The following is a 17,616-nucleotide window of genomic DNA, read 5'->3' on the forward strand; positions in this document are numbered from 1 at the left end:
TAAAGTGAAAAATTCAATGGAGGTGCTAAGTAGCAGAAAGATGAATCAACAAAGTCGAGGATAGGCAAATTGAGATGATTCAATCAGAGGATCGGAAAGAAAAAAGAATGAAGGAAAATGAACAGAGTCTCAGAGACCTGTGGAGTACTATCAAGTGAATCAGCACCTGCGTGATGGGAGTTGTAGAAGAAGATGAGAGAAAGGGCCAGAAAGAATACTTGAAGAAATGATAGCCAGAAACTTCTCAAACTTGATGCAAAACAAGAATTGGTCCATCCAAGAAGCTCAGTGAACTCCATCTGGGATAAATTCAAAGAGATCCATAGTTAGATCCATCACTGTTAGACTGGAAAGGCAGAGAACCTTGAAACAATAAGAGATAAGCAACTCATTGTGTACAGGGATCTTCAATAAATTTAATAGCTAATTTCTTCTCAAAGCATGGGGGCCTGAGGGCAGGGGAGGAGCACAAATGCCAGGTGAGGCAAACCTTTGACTGGAGTTATTTAACCTTGAACCTGATCTCTTCCATCTTCAGGGATAATTTATCAGTTTTATCTCTCTCTCTCTCTCTCTCTCTCTCTCTCTCTTGTTTGTTTTGTTTTGCAATACTAGGGATTGAACTCAGGGCAATTACTGCTGAGCTACATCTGAAGTTCTTTTTTTATTTTTATTTTGATACAGGATCTTGCTAAGTTGCTGAGGGTCTCACTAAGTTGCAGAGGCTGGTCTTGGACTTGTGATCCTCTTGTCTCAGCCTCCTGCCTCCTGAGTTGCTAGGATTATTATAGGAATGAGTCAACTGTGCCCATCAGTTTAATCTCTAAAAAACAATTAGTCAAATTCCTTTTATTCTTGACCTGTAGAAAGTCTGCCTTTTACCAAGTTCCCCTCCAGGTATCTCAGAAATACCCAATGGATGTTTATGTGTTCCACCAAACATGGAACACAGTAAGAAGTCTGTCTCTCTCTATTTGTGCGTATAGGCATCTATACATACACATAAATTGAACCCAGGGCCTCACACATGCTGGGCAAGCACTCTACCATTAAGTGCTGTTATCCTGCCCCCATATCCCAACATCTTTGTTAAGTGAATGAAATCTATCTGTGGCTTGTTTCCTTAGCCACGTGTCTAATCTCTGTGACAGACCTGAGATTCAGAGAGATCAGTAACTCACTCTGCTTCACTAGGAAGAGACTCTCAAAACATAAAATTACAAGTTAGTTTAAAAATCTTAATTGGTTTTATTTTCGATTAATAAACTGGGCAACACTGTGAGTGAGGCACAGGAGGTTGGTTTTATAGACAGAAAAGGGCTGAAGAAAATAGAATCAAAAACCAAAAAGCAGCTTGTTCGGGGCTGGAGCAGCAGCTCAGAGTGCTTACCTTGCATGTATGAGGCACTGGGTTTGATCCTTAGCACCGTATAAAAAAATAAAATGAAAGCATGATGTCCATCTACAACTATAAATTTTTTTTTTTTTTTTCAAAAAGCAGTGTGGGGGCTGGGGTTGTGGCTCAGCAGTAGAGTGCTCGCCTAGCATGTGTGAGAGGCTCTGGGTTCCATCCGCAGCACCACATAGAAATAAATAAATAAAATTAAGATATATATATATATATATATATATATAAAAGGAATACAGCATTCATAAAAAAAAAAAGCAGTGTGGTAATTTCAGTTTCCCTTGTAAGGTGGGGACAGGAGACAGAACAATAGAAAAATAACTGGTTAACATCAGGTTACTAAAGATGAGGCAAAGGGAGCTTCATTTTCATACCTGTTGAAAGTGTCCTGTTGGGAAATTTGGCTTTTGTGTCTCTAATTCTGACTTTTCATTGGATCAGATAAGCAGCTGAGTTTCAGGTTGGTGAAACTTCAATGTGATTGATTCCATTTTGATTTTAGTCTGGTCTGTTTGGGCCCAGTTCAGAAACTTAGTCCAGAACAATGTCCCTGTAAGTTTTACTAACAAGTCAGAGCCAAGGTTGGAGAGAAGCAATCCTGATTTCTGTCCTGGGGTTCTTAGAATACGCTTCTGTTCCACAGGGTGTTAGACCGTGTCACAGAGTATCCTGGTCCCCAGGGCTGCAAAGCCAACCTGAAACTCCTTTCCTTCTTGATTGACTGATGGGTGTTGGCCTCTTCTGGGAGCCTCCACGGTCACCTGGGAGTTGCCTCCTCTCGGCCGCGCAGCTCTCCCTGCTGTTACCCAGGCTGTTTCCTTGAAGACTTAGATTTTCTTTGGCCTCCCTGGTTTCTCACTGCCCTGGTCAGCTGGTTGCACAATAGCTATTTGTATTTCTGCTAACCTGAGCTGTCTTTCCATCCGTTCATTTGTGATCTTTTTCTTTTTTGTTTCTGCAGGTCTGGGGAGGCACCAAGGGCCTTGCCCTACATCCCTATCCCTTTTGAAATTTAATTTGAGACAGGGCCTTGATAAATTGCTGAGGCTGGCCTCGAACTTGCCATCCTCCTGCCTTAGCCTACTGAATAGCTGGGATTATAGGATTGCACCACTGAGGCTGACCCCATTCGGATATTCTCAAATGCCAATTACAATACCTGGCAGAATAAATTCCCCATGATCCAGTCTGAGTCTTCTCAGTGAGCTGAGTGGTTTTCAAGGAGGACAGCGGGCATTTCTGTCTAGTATTCCAGGAAATTGTTCTTTCCTCAAGTATCTGCTGTGCCCTTGTGGTGAACCCAGCTCTCGACTGGATGCTGTAAGGCCACTAGGACCTGGTACCAGCTTTTGCCCTTGGTCACTTTCCTGTGACTGGGGCAAAATACAAGCTTGTTCAAATAACGACTAGTTAATATGCGACAGTAGTCCTGTCAATTGAGTGCAGTGTCTGGGCAGGTGAGATGCTAAGTGCACAAACACTGGATTAGCAGGGAAGGGCATAGTGGTAGTTGAGGTCAGGGGCACTGGAGCCAGGTGGACAGGATGGAGTTCAGGTTTAGCCATTACCAGCCTGTCACCTCTGACAGGTTCCTTAGTCTCTTTGATCCTTGTTTTTTTTTTTTTTTTTTTCATCTTTAAAAGAGGGACAATGAGATATTCTCTATGGGGCTGTTGGGGAGATCAAATGAGATAACTCACAGGAGTGGCAGAATGTCATGCTGGCACCTCGTGGGCACATCCTGCTGGTGGTCTTGTTCACAGCACTACTGGAGGACAATCACAGAGGAACTCTTGTGAGGTAAAATAGGAATCCAAAGACCTGCAGGATGAGGGGCTGTATCTTCATCAGGATGATTCGGGAGAGACCTCTTGGAAGCACCTGCCCTTGAATGGTCTCCTCTGGGCCAGTGGGAGGAGGGGCAGATGCTTTGTACCCTGGGCAGAGTCATGTGATGAGAAAAGCCGGGCATGGGAAGTGTGGTGCCCCAGCATTGCTGGCCTGGGAGGGTGTTGGAGCCCCCAGTGGGAGGAGATCTGCCCCTGCTTTGCCCGCTGATGCACACAGGGACTGGCCCTCTGGAGCCCTGGTAGGTGTGGATGCTGCTGGGGATCGGGTACCTGGTCAGAGCTGTGTGGGGACTACAGATGATAAGAAGCCCCTGAAGGGCTGGAGCTGGGGACTACCCAGCAGTGAATGGGGTTTGGGAAACCTTCTGGCAGCAGCGTGCAGGCTGACCAGGGGTGGGGGGAGTCAGGAGGTAGGGCGGGGACCAGCGCATTGTGGAGTAACAACACTGGTGTGGAGTGGCAAGTGGTTGCAGCAGAAGGGAGAAGCAAAGACAAATGTCACAGAGGAAAGTTGTCGTGTGGGAGTGGAGGAGGAATTGAGAAGCTCTGTTTGATCGTCTTCATCTTGAAGTGCAGTGCTGGAAAAGGGACCCCTGCGAGGCTGAAGGAAGCTGACCCCAGGGCTGTGGTCTGGGGGAAGATGGAGGGGTAAGTAAAAAGAGGAAATGAGGACGGGCGGAAGATGAGCTACTAAGCACATTCCGTCAGAAAACCGAGTCAGCAATCAGCCCTGAGCACCGACTTGGGGAAAAAAATATTACCCCGAGAGAGAGAGAACCACCTGGAAGAATGCACAGGCTCTGGGGCTGAGTGCCTCCAGTTCTTGCCTTGTTTCTGGTGAGATAACGTGGTCAGTGTGAGCCTCCCACTGCCCAGGGAGGCTGGGCTGGCAGGGCTAAGGCGCCTGGCAGGGCTGATCACGGGGAAATGCCTTTCTTCTGGTTGCATGGAGCTCTTGCTGTGCGTGCCTTGGCAAATGGACTGAGCAAAAGAGCAAGCGTGTGGTGTGGACTTGAGAGGGGCATGTGTGGTGGGGGAGGCCTCCTCCTAGCATAAACGTGAACTCAACAACCCTCACTTCTATTTTTCTCCCAAATGCGTCTTGATTTTCATGGCTCCTGTGCTGGAACTTCAGAATAGGGTTTGAACACCACACCAGTGTGGTCACTTCAGCAGGAAAGACAGGTAGGGCATCTGCTGCCAAGGGAAGCACTTTGAGACTAAAGTCATAAGACAGGGATGGTATGCTTTGCCCTCCAGGAAAAGCTGTGTCAGCAGGGTGCAGTGGTGCTTATAATTCCAGTAACTGGGGAGGCTGAGGCAGGAGGATGGCAAGTTCGAAGCCAGCCTTAGCAACTTAGCTAGACCTTGTTTCAAAATTGGAAAAAAGAAAAAGTGGGGAGGGGGTGTAGGAGTGTAGCTCAGTGGTAAAGCCCCCTGGGTTCGATCCCCAGTAAGGGGCGTGTGTGCATGTGCGCGGGGTTGGTGGGCCTGTGTTCTGTATCCGCCTTTGTTCAGCTTGGAGCCACTTTTCCTTTCCTGTCTCCCTTCTCCAGCTTAAGGAGGCTTTGCCCCCTCCAGGGAACCAGGCTAAGGGCATTTTGGGGGAAAGGGCAAATGTAACCATTCCTAGCAGATTTATGGCCCTGAAGGAACATTTCAGCTGACTCAGATTTTTGTTCCAGATCAGCCAGCCCAGCAGAGCCCAAGTCCGGTCATTGTTGAAGTCCATCCTCAGGGCCTTCGAGGGACCCTGGGCTTGGGTGGGCTGGAGTGCTGCCTGCCAATGCCGTCGCCTGGCACACTGAACACAGACCTGGGGAGGCAAAGGGACCTCGGGCAGACCCAGGCCGCTGCTTCAGAGGTGCTACCTTTGAACCTAGGAGAGTCTGGTAGTGGGTTATTAAGTGGCAACCCAAAGGGTTAGTGTTTAACTTTCCTTTTTCTAAAAAATGTTTCTTGTTTTGCCCAGTAACACTTGCTAGTATCTGGTACAGACATGGAAATGGATGAGGCCCCTTTCCTCCCCTCACTGCAGGGGGCCAGCTCCCTTCCCCAGGTGCTGCCTCTGGTTAAATGAGCTTGAGCTTGTTTATCCTTCTGGAAGACAGTGGGTCCCTTTAAATAGAAATAGAGGGGTGTCCTCTTTCCTTCCTGCACCCTCTTTGTCTTCCTGTCCTCTCTGGCCTGCCCTTTGCACCTGGAACTTGGTGAGTTCAGTCCTGCTGCAATTTTTAGCAGCTGTGTGGCATTCCACAGGGTTTTTTTTTTTTTTCCTTTTTGCTATTTATTTGTTTTTGCAAAATACATCTCACGGAAAACATTGAAAACATGAATACATTAGAACCATCTAACAAAGGGGAAATTTATGTTCCCCATGTCCCCTCCCCAGTGGAAGCTCACTCACTCCACAGCTATTCTGACTTGATTAATTGATTTCTCCTGATGTGCTTTCATGGTTTTCCACCTATGACCCATCTCGAAATAATTTATTAGTTATTTTTGCTCTTTTTTTTAATATTTATTTTTTAGTTTTCGGTGGACACAACATCTTTGTTTGTATGTGGTGCTGAGGATCGAACCCAGCGCCCCATGCATGTCAGGCGAGCGTGCTACTGCTTGAGCCACATCCCCAGCCCTTAATTTTGCTCTTTTTGGATTTCCTAGACATGGGACCACTCTGCTGAGTTCTGTGATTTCACATTCCAGTGGAGACTTGCCCTCAAGGGCACCGTAGCCCCGTTCATTTTCACTGCTGTGGAGCACACCTGCACGCCCGGTGTGTTTAGCCTTCCTCTTGCTGAGAAGCCTGCGGCTTTCATCTTGATTCTTGCGAAGGAATGACTGGGAACATTCTTGTCCATGGCTCCTGGCGCACGTGAGCATGCGTTTCTCCAAGGTGTAAGCCGAGTGTGGAATCGCTGGCACTTCTGGCTCCTCCAGGTTCTGCCAGACTCTCTTCCCATGTGGCTGTACTCTTCTTGCACTGGCAATACAAGCACTGAGTGTTTTCAGGTCACTCGGGTGGGAATTTGGACTGAAAGTCTGTAGTAGGCAGTCTTGTGATCACGACTTCTTGGGGTGAGTTTTTTCTTTGTTTACCCATCTGCTCAGTGATAAAGATCAATTCAGTTGATTTTTCTTACAGGTAGTTTTCTGGGATGGGAGGAGATAGATCAGGTTTCTTTCTGGTTCACTTACCAGAGGTCTCAGATTCCACTGGTGTAAGATCTCCTTAGATTTTTACCTTGGGCTCTGGGCTGGGCCCCTGTGCCCTTTAAGGCTTTGAAAGCTGATTCAGTCTTGCCTGGTTCTGTAAATTCCCTCAGAATAAAAAATCATTTTTTTATGCTTCCTTACCTCTCTGGGGGTGTTGGTTAGCTTTTCCACACTGATAAAATACCAGAGAAAAACAGAGGAGGAGAGATTTCTTTGGTCTCACTGTTTCAGAGGCTTCAGTCCATGTTGGGTTGGATCCCTGGCTTCTGGGCCTATGGTGGGGCCGCACATCATGGTGGAAGGGTCTGGTGGGGCAAAGCTGCTCTCCTTGCAGCAGCTGGGAAGCAGAGGTTGTGGTGGGGAGCCAGGGAGCAGGGCCTCCAAGGTTCCCTCCAGCTTCCGATTGTCCATTGCACCATGAACCCTTCAGTGGATTCATGCACTTGTCAAAGCCCTTGTCACCCAGTCACTTCCCAGCAGCCCTGCCTTCGAACACTGCGGCGAGGGCACCAGGCCCTCAGCACATGAGCCTCTGGGGGACGTCCCCGGTCCAAGCTATAGTATTGGGTTTCTGCTTCCTCTTAGATTTTGGCCTGAGTGTTCCTTAAGTTTTGCCAACTCGTGTGTGTGTGTGTGTGTGTGTGTGTGTGTACACATTGTTTATTTATTTATGCATACACATGGTTTATCCAGTATTTTTAGATATTTTCATGGGAGGGGTGGGTGGTCATGTGTATTTTGCCCAGTTGGAAAACTCACTTCCCTTCCACGTGGTGCTCTGAGGTGTCCCTAGGTTTGGTTCCCATTCTCGGGGGTCTTCCGTTTCGCTGCTGGGCAGGGTGCCTGGCCCACTGCAATGATGGATGCACTTTTGCCCCCTCCCCCACTCCTGCCAACTGAACTGCTGTAACGTGGGGCCTGGAGGTCTGGTCACTCTTTCAAACTCAGGTGACACTGGTTTGTCCCAGAAGACCACTTCAGAGTCCCTGGGTCTTGTCCCTGGTTTTGAAGAGCTGAGGTCAACTATAAGTTGAGCATGTGGGTTTGCCTGGGGCCCAGATGCTCCCTGGCCTTCGCCGTGGGGAGGGGTGCTTAGGTAGCAGGAACGGCCTGCCAAGACGCTGAGCCCGTGTCTTGAGTGTTTTCAGGTCCTGCTCCTCTTCGGCCCTGGTTGCAGATTCCTACTAGTGCTTTTTCCAAATACTTTGCTGTTTTAGCCTTTTGATTTCTGAAATTCCATAATGATGCTGGCGTTTTTTCACTCCTGGGTAGACTGTGAAACCTAATGTTACTCTGCCATGCCACCTCCATCTTGGTAGTGCTCATCTCAGGCTGGCCTGATTCTTGGTTTTGCAAAGCGTTTGTGCTTTACTCCTTCTGTGAGGATGCTGCGAAGGCTGCCTTTTTTTTTCTTTTTCCTTAACCTACTTCCAGATTGTCTTTTTGTCGTGCTTTTACTGCCTCGGGTCTTGTGTGTGAGGTCTCTTTCGGGCACAGTGGCCACAGTTCAGAGGACCCGCCCATGGCACAGGTGCAGCCCCCGAGGTGCCTGAGCTCCCCTTGGCCACAAGCTCAGTTCCAGGAGTGGCTGCCGTTGCTTCCCCAGGCTCCCTTGAGGAGGGAGGCCAGGTGACCGCAGGCAAGAATTCTTCCCGTGAACGTCCACGTCTTGTAGAGCTCCACCTTGTTCACGATTACTTTAAAAAGGTTTCTTCCAAAAAGCTGTTTCTTTTTCCTGTAATCCTTTTCTCTACCCTCTACTTTCTCCATATGGATTCCGGGAAACTTTTTATTTATGTTTTGCAGTGCCGGGACGGAACCCTGAGCCGCCCAGGCGCGGTGCAAGCGCCCGACCACGGAGCTCGTCCCCAGCCCAGATCTTTAATTTTTAATCGCTTGCTCCTGAGAGTTGCCTTCTAGCTCAGCAGCTGCAGCCGTCCCTTTCTGGCCTGTCCCGTCTGCTGGGGCGCTTGGCCTCGGGCAGGCTTCCTCCATTGCTCAGCACCCGTCGGTCTGCGGGGGCTCCTCTCCCCGTTTTCACTCTGTCCAGGGGCACCCCAGGCCCTCCTGGGTCTCTAGAGGCTCCGCCCTCTGCTCCGAGGGGGTCTTTGTTCTCTTCTGTGCCTTTGATGACAGTCCCCCGTGCTGTGCTTGTCGTGTAACACTGGGCCATTTTAGACAGAGATTCATTTTTACAGTTATTTTTTTTTCCTTAATTAAAAAAAAAAAAAGGACCTTTATTATTCCTTTATTGCCAACTGACTGTTGGGATCCTGAAGCTGAACTGGACGCCCTGCAGCCCTGGGTCTAGACGGAGGTCCTTCCTGCACCCGCCCAAGTCGCAGTGTGCGGTTTTTAGGGGCCTCACTGAGGCTCCGGGGCGCGCAGCCAGCCTGGCCCTCTGCTATGCGCCTCGCTTTCTCTTGCACTTGGGGGTGGCCCCGTTGGCCGCAGGTCACCTTCTGAAGCTGGTGGGCCTTAGGCTGTAAGAGCAGCACAGCAGAGGCCGCTGACTGACCCTTTCCCGAGGCCGCGGCTCCGTCCTCTCGCCTCTGCGGGGAGATGGAGGGGCAGTTGCGCTCCCTCAGATTTGCTTTCTTGCCGTCTTGGCTGTTTCCCTTTTGTCTTCAGGAACATGCCGCCTCTTCGTCCTTCTTTCTTGCTTTCCTGGGTCTGGTCTCCTCCTTCCTGCCACCCTCTGTCCTTGTGTTTTTTTGCGGAGCCTTCACTGACAGCCCTCTGGGGGTGAGCAGGTGTCCTCCCTGACTTTGCCCATCTCCAGCCTCGTCTCCAGCCTCCCAGCGGCCGGGCCTCACGTCAGTACTGCTGCTAACTGAAGGACCACCCGGGCAGCCTGTGAGCTTCCTGGATATCAGCCTCAGGGACCCGAGAGAGTACAAACGGTCAGGTCGAGAGAGTACAAACGGTCAGGTCGTTTTCTGTCCGTGCAGCTGGTGCTTCATGCGTGTGGATTTCTAACCATGCCCCTGCCATTCAGCATTGCTGGCTGCTGTGCACCTTCCGGGCCCCAGGAGGACAAAGTGCGTGTGTTAGGTCGCTTTCCCTTACTGAAATACTGGAGGCAAATCAACTTATACAGAGAAAAGATTTATTTTGCTCCAGTTTTAGAGCTTTCCATTCACTACTGGTTGGCCCGGATGCTTTTGGCCTGTGGCAAGGCAGCACATCCTACCTGCAGGGCGTGGTGGAGGAAGTCTACTCACCTCCTGGCCTGGGGCAAGAGAGGCAGGAGGAAAAAGGGCTGGGGTTGCACAGTGCCCTTCGGGGCATGCCCCCAGGGACCTAAAGCCTTTTACTAGGCCCCACTCCCTAAAAGTTCCACCACCTCTCATTGTTCCTTGGCGCTGGGGACCAGTTCTAATACATTGGCCTTTGGGGGTCATCTAGTTCTAAATGACAGCAGCATGATTGGGAGTTACACCATAGAGTCAATCTGTTGGATTTGAGTCCTTGACTCTTCAAACTTAACTGCGTAAATTAATCTGGATGGTCAAGCATCATGCACAAGGGGGCATGCACAAGGCCTGGGTTCAATTCCCAAAACTTCCCTAAAAGAATAAAGTGTAATATATTTATAAATGTTCATGGCAGCGTTATTCATAATAGCCCCAAAATGGAAATAGCACAATGTTCATCAACAGATGAATGGGCCAAGCTGGTGTGCAGGCCTGTAATCCCAGCATTTGGGAGGCTGAGGCAGGAGGATTGCAAGTTTGAGGCCAGCCTCTGTAATTTAGCGAGGCCCTAAGCAACTTAGTGAGACCCTGTCTCAAAAGATAAAAAGGGATGAAGCTCAGTGGTAAAGTGCCCCAGGTTCAAACCTAGTATAAAAAAACAAAAACAAATGAATAGAATATTATTCAGCTATAAAAAGGAATGAAGCCTTGACAGGTGATAGACATAGATGAACCGTGAAAGCGTGCCGAGAGAAGCCAGGCACAGAAGACACGTGGGGTATGAGGTCCTGCGAACTGTCCAGAATAGGCGGATCCAGAGAGGTGGAGAGCAGATCAGTGGTTGCAGTGGACCACCAGGGGCCACTGACGTGGTGAGTTTGTTGTGGATGGTGAAAATGTCCTGGAATCAGTGGTGATGGTTGCACAAAGTCACAAATAGACCAACACTCACTGAACTGTCTGTGTTAAAATGGTTACAATGGCAAAAAAAGAAAAAAGAAAAAGAAATAAAACATTTAATAAAAGTAACCAGGATTGACCTCGGCTTGCTGTGCCTTCCTGCTCTTTGTCCGTGGACCTGTGCATTTTGGAACTAGAATATGGGCATTTTCAGACTCTTGTGCCAAAACGGCTTTCATTGTCCCCTGCCCCTGGTCATACTGACTACTGAGGTTGTTTGAGTGCTTGGTTATGTTACTGTTTGAGCCTGGAATGTACCCAGAGCCTCTTGTGTTGAAGTCCTCTTGGTCCCCAGCTGGTGGCGCTACTGGTGGGAGCTAGGAGTTGGGGTCATTGGAGGCATGACTTGGAAGGGTGTGCTTCATGCCTGGACACCTTCCCGCCCACTGCTCCTGGCCATGACATGAGCAGCTCTGCTCTGCCTTACTGCCTCCCCCATGATGCTCTGCCTCACCATAGCCTGTGGTAATAGAGACAAAGAACCATGGAATGAAACATCTGAAACTGTGAGCCAAAAGAAACCTTTCGTCCTTTAAGTTGATTTTCTCAGGTATTTTGTCACGGTGATAGAAAGCTGACTAGCACCCTTACAAATGTAAAATGGACGGCTCTTACCAAAAAGCAGATAATTTAAGGAATATTACCTTTTGAAACAATCTGAAACAATACATAATTATAGTTAACCTGCAATTTGTTCACATTAATGGAATTCCAGGATTTTGTATCATCATAATGGGTTGTGTCAGATTTCTGTTGCTGTGACAAATTCTTGACAAAGTCAGATTGAAGGAGGAAAGGTGTATTTTGGCTCTTGTGTCAGAGGTTTCAGTTAATGGTTGCTTGGGGACTGAGGCAGCACAGGACATCCTGGCAGAGAGGGGAGAGAGAGAGAGAGGGAGGGAGGGAGGAGAGAGAGAGATGGAGGGCTGGGGCTGAAGACTCAATATCCCCTCCCAGGACATTCCCCCAAAGGTTCCTTCACCCCCAGCAAGGCCTAAGGGTGACAACGAAGCCGTCAGCACATGAGCCTTTGGGGAATGTTCAAGATCCAGGCCACAGCAACCTTGCTTTCCAAGTTTAACACAGTTTTAAAGAAATTCTGCTTCCCACGCTATGCCAGGCATTTCAGAAGTTCTCTTTAAATGTTTTTATTGAATTATCTATGCTTGCTGTTCCCATTTCATTAATGTGGACAAATTGCAGGTTAACTATAATTACGTATTGTTCCAGATTGTTTCAAAAGATAATATTCCTTAAATTATCTGCTTTTTAGTAAGAGCCGTCCATTTTACATTTGTAAGCTGTTGTACAGTTTTTCTAGTTAGAAAATAGCTTGCTTATCTTTCATGATCACAAAGGCAATATCTGCTAACTGGGAAAAGGCTGCTAGATGGGGGTCTTTATTTTTCAGAGGTCTCCCAGTAATTCTAGGTCTGCAAAGGGAGAAACCTGCTTCCTATTTATCTGCTGCATCGTTTATCTTCTCTGTGCCTTGAGTTTGCTTAACTTTCATCATTTCTGCCAAATGGCTTCCTAGATGCTTTCTCTAAGATAGGAGCCCAGGATGCCATTGTCCTTCTGTTCAAAGATTGTGTCTATCCTGTTTGCAAATAAAGAGGAGGAATAGAGTGCTTGTTATTTGTTCTGCCAAGTCCACTTTAATTCCTTTTTTTTTTTTTCCCCAAATTTTTGTCTCAAGATTTTCTGACATCGCGGAGCTCTGTGCTTTTCCATGACCCATTTAAAACTCTCGCTTATTACGTAGCTCTTTTGTAGAAAGGAAGGTGTCGACTCCGGGGACTCTTCCTCCACCTGGTTGTGCACCACAGCTCCCTGGTGGCCTCTGGGCTGCTGCCTCCACCTGGCCTCCTTTCCCTGCAGAGTCCCTGCCCAGGGCACCTCCAGGTGGGACGTGGGGGCAAAGGTGGGCCACTCTCTTCAAATGAAGATGACGTTACTCCTGCCTCCCTTTCCTCTCTGGAGTGGTTTTTCCAGGAATAAAGATGGTCTCAGACCCTCTGTGTCCTTATCAGAAAGCCCCTTGGTAGCTAACAGCAAACTGGGCGGAGACAGTTCCTTGGAGTCAGGGTTAAAGCCGGGTGTGACGTTTTCTTCATAGGCCTCCTGGGCGATGGCGAAGCTCCTGGAGGGCTGGGCCTCCTCCTGGGTGACGAACCACTCGGCCCGTGTCTGAAAGGACGGAGCTGGGGACGACCAGGCGCTTGCTTCATGCTGAAGTTGGGCTTGCGCTTCTGTGAGGCCGGGCTCGCTGCTCTTCCTGCCCTGCTGACCCTGAGTGGCTCCGTCGTCATGGGCGGTCATCTGTGGAACGGAAGTACGTCTGTCTGCAGCTTTGTCTCCATTCTCATGTCATGAGTTCCAAAGCCTCTTTCCCACTTCTCCCTCTGATTGAGATGGAGACTGCTCAGAAGCCCTCGACTTCTTCAGAAAGTCTGTTCTGAAGTAGGAGATGCTGGGTGGGCTTCATGCAGAGGGATCCGAGCTCACTCACAGAACAGGGAATTGCGTTTAGGAAGTTGATGGCCTTGTTTTCCCTGTTTCACAAGCGAAGGGCTGGGGAAGGAGCCCCTGTGAACGAGTAGGGCCGCTGTGTTGGCTTGCCATCACTGTGACAAAATGAGATAATTGGCTTGTTTTGGCTGATGATCTTGGGGTCTCTCTCCAGGGGTGGTGCACTGCACTGCTTTTGGCCCTGTGGTGGCACGGAACATCATGGCGGGAGCACACGACAGTGGAGCTGCTCACCTTGTGGTAGCTGGACAACGGGAGCGGAGGAGGGTGGATCCCTATGTCGCCTTCAAGGGCATGCCCCTGTGTCCTGACTTCCATCCACTAGCCCCAACTCCTTACGGTCCCACCACCTCCCAATAGCTTTCTCTGTCCACCCTTGTCACTCTGAAATTCTGGAATAGTCCCAGAGTGTGGGGAGAATGAGATCAGAGTTCTTGGGTGGGTTTCTACCCGCTGGTCGGTTTTTCCACATTTAGAACTAAATATATGTAAAAGAATACAACAGAAAAATAGTTATGACAGCGAGAAATACTGACAGCCGCTAAGTTTGTTCTGGTCCCCTGGGGTCTCTTTACATGTCATCTCTGTTTTGTTATAATTATCCTGAAAGTAAAAGGTGTCACCTCGAGGAAACTGAGACTTCAAGCAGGGAGCTACTTGCCCAGACTCCGCCCCTGTGCCCGCACCCAGGTCCTCCGCCTTCCCGCCACTGCCCCAGAAGAACACCTCCCAGCTCGCCTGCTGGAGTTCTCTTTTCTCTGAGTGGTGCCAGGTTTTCTTGCCGCCGTTTCTGAGCTTGTGTCCTTTGCAAATCCTGCAGCTCCCTTTCATTTTTCCCACCGCAGTAGCGTCTGGTGCGATGCCTGGGGTCCAGGGGCAGGTTCTTTGCTCAGACATCTTGGTTCTCATCTAGTTTACAAATGATCCTTGGCCTCTGTCCTCCCTTTGCTGTTATTCCCTCTCTGGATGCTGCTGCTTAAGGCTCTAGCGAAGATCAAGATAGTCCTGCTCGAGGGTTTGTAGAAACCTAAGGAGAAGGTTGTTTTCGGCAGGCAGCTGGGTTTTGAGGGTTGTTTGCACACTCCTCGCTGTCTGAGTGGGAGCGGGCTGCCTTCCTCAGTGCAGAGAAGACGAGGGTGTGCACAGGGCCCGTCCCTGGGCAGCCAACCGGGGACAGGGAGGCTTCTTGTCCTTGGCCACATGTGCACTGCACTCACCTGTGTTTCTATGCATTGAACAAATTAAAATTGGATCCAGTCCCAGCTCTGTTCCCGGAGGAGGTCAGGGCTCTGACCCCATGGAAGGAGGGAGGCGAAGGGGTGAGGCTGCCCAGGGGAGGATGCGAGGTCTTGGGGTCGATGGGAGCCGTGGTCAGGGTGGGTCCTTTGCCTCCTCTGGGAAGCTCCTCATAGGTCCCCAGGAGGCGGGCCGTCCGCGGGCAGCCCCTGTATCTGGGTTTAGGCTCAGGCTGAAAATTCTCCTGCCCCCTGTGCTTGTCTCAGTCCCCTATTGTGTGAGATCTGGGCTTCCTTCCAAAATTGAGTCTGTGCTTGAGGCCTCCTTCCTCTCCAGCTGTTAGGCAGGGGCTAGTGGCAGAAAAAAGAAGATGGACACTTCTGTTGCCCGGGGAGGCTGCCGGCGCTGCGGGAACTCTCCTGGTTCTGAGGAGGCGCGGAGGCCCTGGCCCCCCTGCAGGCTCCCCTAGGCCAGCTGGGCTTTGGATTGTTGGGGCGTGGGGTCTGAGAACCACGGCCACTCTCACTCCTCCTCTCCCTCCTCCTCCCGTCCCCTTCCTCTGTATCCAGCAAGAGGTGTGGGACATTGTGGGTCACCCACGCCCCTTACTCACAGTCTTCTGACGCTGCTGATTTGATTACTTCAGCCGGAGCCAGCCTCACTGAGTGGTTCCTTCTGGTGTTCGGTCAGCGGGCACTTTGTGCCGGGACTGTGCAAACCTACGTTGTCAAGCTTCTGTCATCTGTGACCGAGATCTGTCATTTGCCACGGATGTGCCTCTGACTGGGTGCCATTTCAGAGCCCTGGTCGCCCTCTTAGGCCTACGGCGTGTCTTCCCAAAGAGCTAAGGCCTGATGAAGTTCTGAATTGTGCAGAGGGGCTGCCTGGACCAGGCTCCTGGTTGCCACCTCAGACTTTTGTCAGCGTTGTCCCCTCCCTTGCTGTGTATTTGGTATTCCTGGCACAGACCCTCCCACTTGGTCCATTTGCTGCCTCTGGCTTGGGGCCCACTCCACTGTTGTCATTACTCTGTCCCCACCAGCCAAGGCTTCCCATTCTTGCTTGGCTTGTGGTGCCCGGAGGTCAGCACACAGTGCCACCCTGGGCCCCACAGAGCCCTCTTTAGGGTGCGAGTGAAGGGACAGTTTGCAAATAGGAAACATTTTCTCTATTTGTTTCACCTTCTGAGACCAACCCAGACAGCTCGCTGTCCACTTTGTGGTCCACTTTGGCCCAAGGTGCCACAATGGTGCAAGATTCTTTTCAGAGACCTCCTGGCACCCTGCTGTTTATTGGGTGCAGGGAGGCTCAAGGGCTTGGTCTAACAGAAGTGTCCATCTTCTTTTTTCTGCCAGTTGGTCTCTTTTTAAGCAGAAGGGCACTTCCTCCCAGGAAGAGGCTCGGGGTCCCACTGACCACTCCTGGGGTGCCACTGACCACTCCCGGGGTGCCACTAACCATCCCTGGGCTGCCTCTGCTCTGAGGCCAGTTTGATGAGGACATCTGGAGGTCGTGTGGCTTAGGGACTGGGGAAGTCTCTTGTTTATTCTTCTGCCCTCACCTCCACAGCCACACCCCAAAAAGAGGACATTAGAAGCAGAGTTGGTCTGAGGTGTGGTTTACCTTCCTCCCTGGGAGCCGCAGGTGGAGGGAAGAATGCTGCTTGCTGTCTCATTAACAGACTTCTCAGAGAGGACAAAGGAGGATTCCACTTGTGGTTTTGTCCCTCCTGTCCCCTATCCTGGAGAGCCCACAGCCTGCTGTGAGTGAATGGACTTGGGCATGCGACTCGTGCTTACCTAGTGGAGAACTGACCACCTGCAGTTTGTCCCCTTCCAGGACCATCCCAGACTCGAGGCAGCCCTGGGAGGACCCTCTGCTCAGCACCGCCTGGGCTGTGAGTGCTGCTATCCTGGAAGGCTGAGGCTGGGCAGAGTTTTGTCTCTTGCTCCAGGTCACCCGAGAGCAGGCCAATCAAAGCTCTCCCTTAGTGTACAGAGTGCCAACAGTTTCTAGACTGTTCCCTCTTGTCATAACTCTCGTGTCCTGCAGGCCAGTAGCCATGTGTTGATTTCCGTGTTTGACGTTCTGAAGCTGAAATCTAGCTTGGCAAGGCCCCAGACAAACCTGAGGGCAACGTACAAGCCACTGACACATGGGCTTCGGGAATAGGGTCAGTCCACCTGGGCCTGCTTCCAGTTTCTCTTGGAGCTTAGTCCTGGAATTGCAGGCTTGACCTCTTTTCTTGGCCTATCAACTCTATACCCTTGAACTCCTTTGTCCCACGTAGGAAAAGGTAAGGATCATCTCTGGAGATGTGTGGGGGACCTCTGGGTAAGCAGAGTCTGCCTGCGTGCACGCCTGAGGGAGGATGGGGTCTTGTGTTATAGATGATTTGCCAGAGGTCACAAAGGACCAGGGAGGGGATCCAGGTATTTTGCCTGTGCGTTGCCCGTGATGCCATATTTTCCCCCCTTTAGGCTTTATTGGTCCCATAACTATTTACCCAGTTGGAATTGACAGAAGAGCAGGGAGGAGATCAGTCTCTGCACAAAGGTCATTTGCTCTTGCCAAGCCCCGCCAGTGGTAGGGTGAGTTCCAGCAAGATCAGTGGCTCAGAGAAATGCAGGTTGGTGTGCTTATTTTGGGGGCCGAGGAAGAGGAAGGTCAAAGCCAAGGGGGTGGAGGGTATGGAGAGCATTGAGGGAGAGAGCGGTGCCAGGAGCACTTAGCTCGAAACGCTGAAAGATGTGAGCACAGATGGCCCCTGGAAGGGTTGAGAAAGAGGAAGGGAGACACCAAGTCCGGACGCTCAGAGGCCTGGAACCAGGCTGTCCCTGCCATTGTGTGCTTGTTGGGGCTAGAACTTCTGTCCTGTTACCCCCTCTATTCCTTAGCACAAGACTTTAGGTTTGCAGTGGGAGCCTTCAAGCCTGGCCTGCTGCCTCCGAGGACCTGTCCCTGCGAGGCCTGCTGAGGCCCATGGCCCCTCTCCCTGTTGTTTTCCCTGAGAGTGGGCATTGGCGCAGCCTTCCATGGTCAGAGCCCTTGGTCTCAGTGTGGTCACTGTGTACGGAATGGTTGCAGCTGGCCCTCAGCTTCAGGCCTTTGCTCTAGGCCAGTTCCAGGCCCCCTGCTACCTGCTGGCGACACAGCAAGGAAGTGATGGCCCAGCGATCTCTGTCATCAGAGGAGACAGTGGAGGCCAGGTCCT

General features: G+C 50.5%; 1 protein-coding gene across 5 annotated transcripts in view; it reads left to right on the plus strand.

Moving 5' to 3' along the window:
* Pc (pyruvate carboxylase) overlaps positions 1–17,616 on the plus strand; it is a 106,671-nt gene that overhangs the window by 13,693 nt on the left and 75,362 nt on the right. Inside the window, exon 1 of one of the 5 annotated variants that reach the window (XM_071616022.1) lies at positions 16,468–16,698. The exons of 2 other annotated variants lie outside the window; for them this stretch is intronic. Coding sequence is in view for 1 of the 3 variants with exons in the window: in XM_071616018.1 (XP_071472119.1) it covers positions 17,026–17,031 (6 nt within the window). In the remaining 2 variants the exon portion in view is untranslated. Of the gene's footprint in view, positions 1–16,467; positions 16,699–16,951; positions 17,032–17,616 lie in introns of those variants that run through there. 2 more of the 5 variants (XM_027944265.3, XM_071616018.1) reach the window with 2 other exon arrangements.

This window comes from Marmota flaviventris, chromosome 9, assembly GCF_047511675.1.
Source record: "Marmota flaviventris isolate mMarFla1 chromosome 9, mMarFla1.hap1, whole genome shotgun sequence".
NCBI lineage: Eukaryota > Metazoa > Chordata > Mammalia > Rodentia > Sciuridae > Marmota > Marmota flaviventris.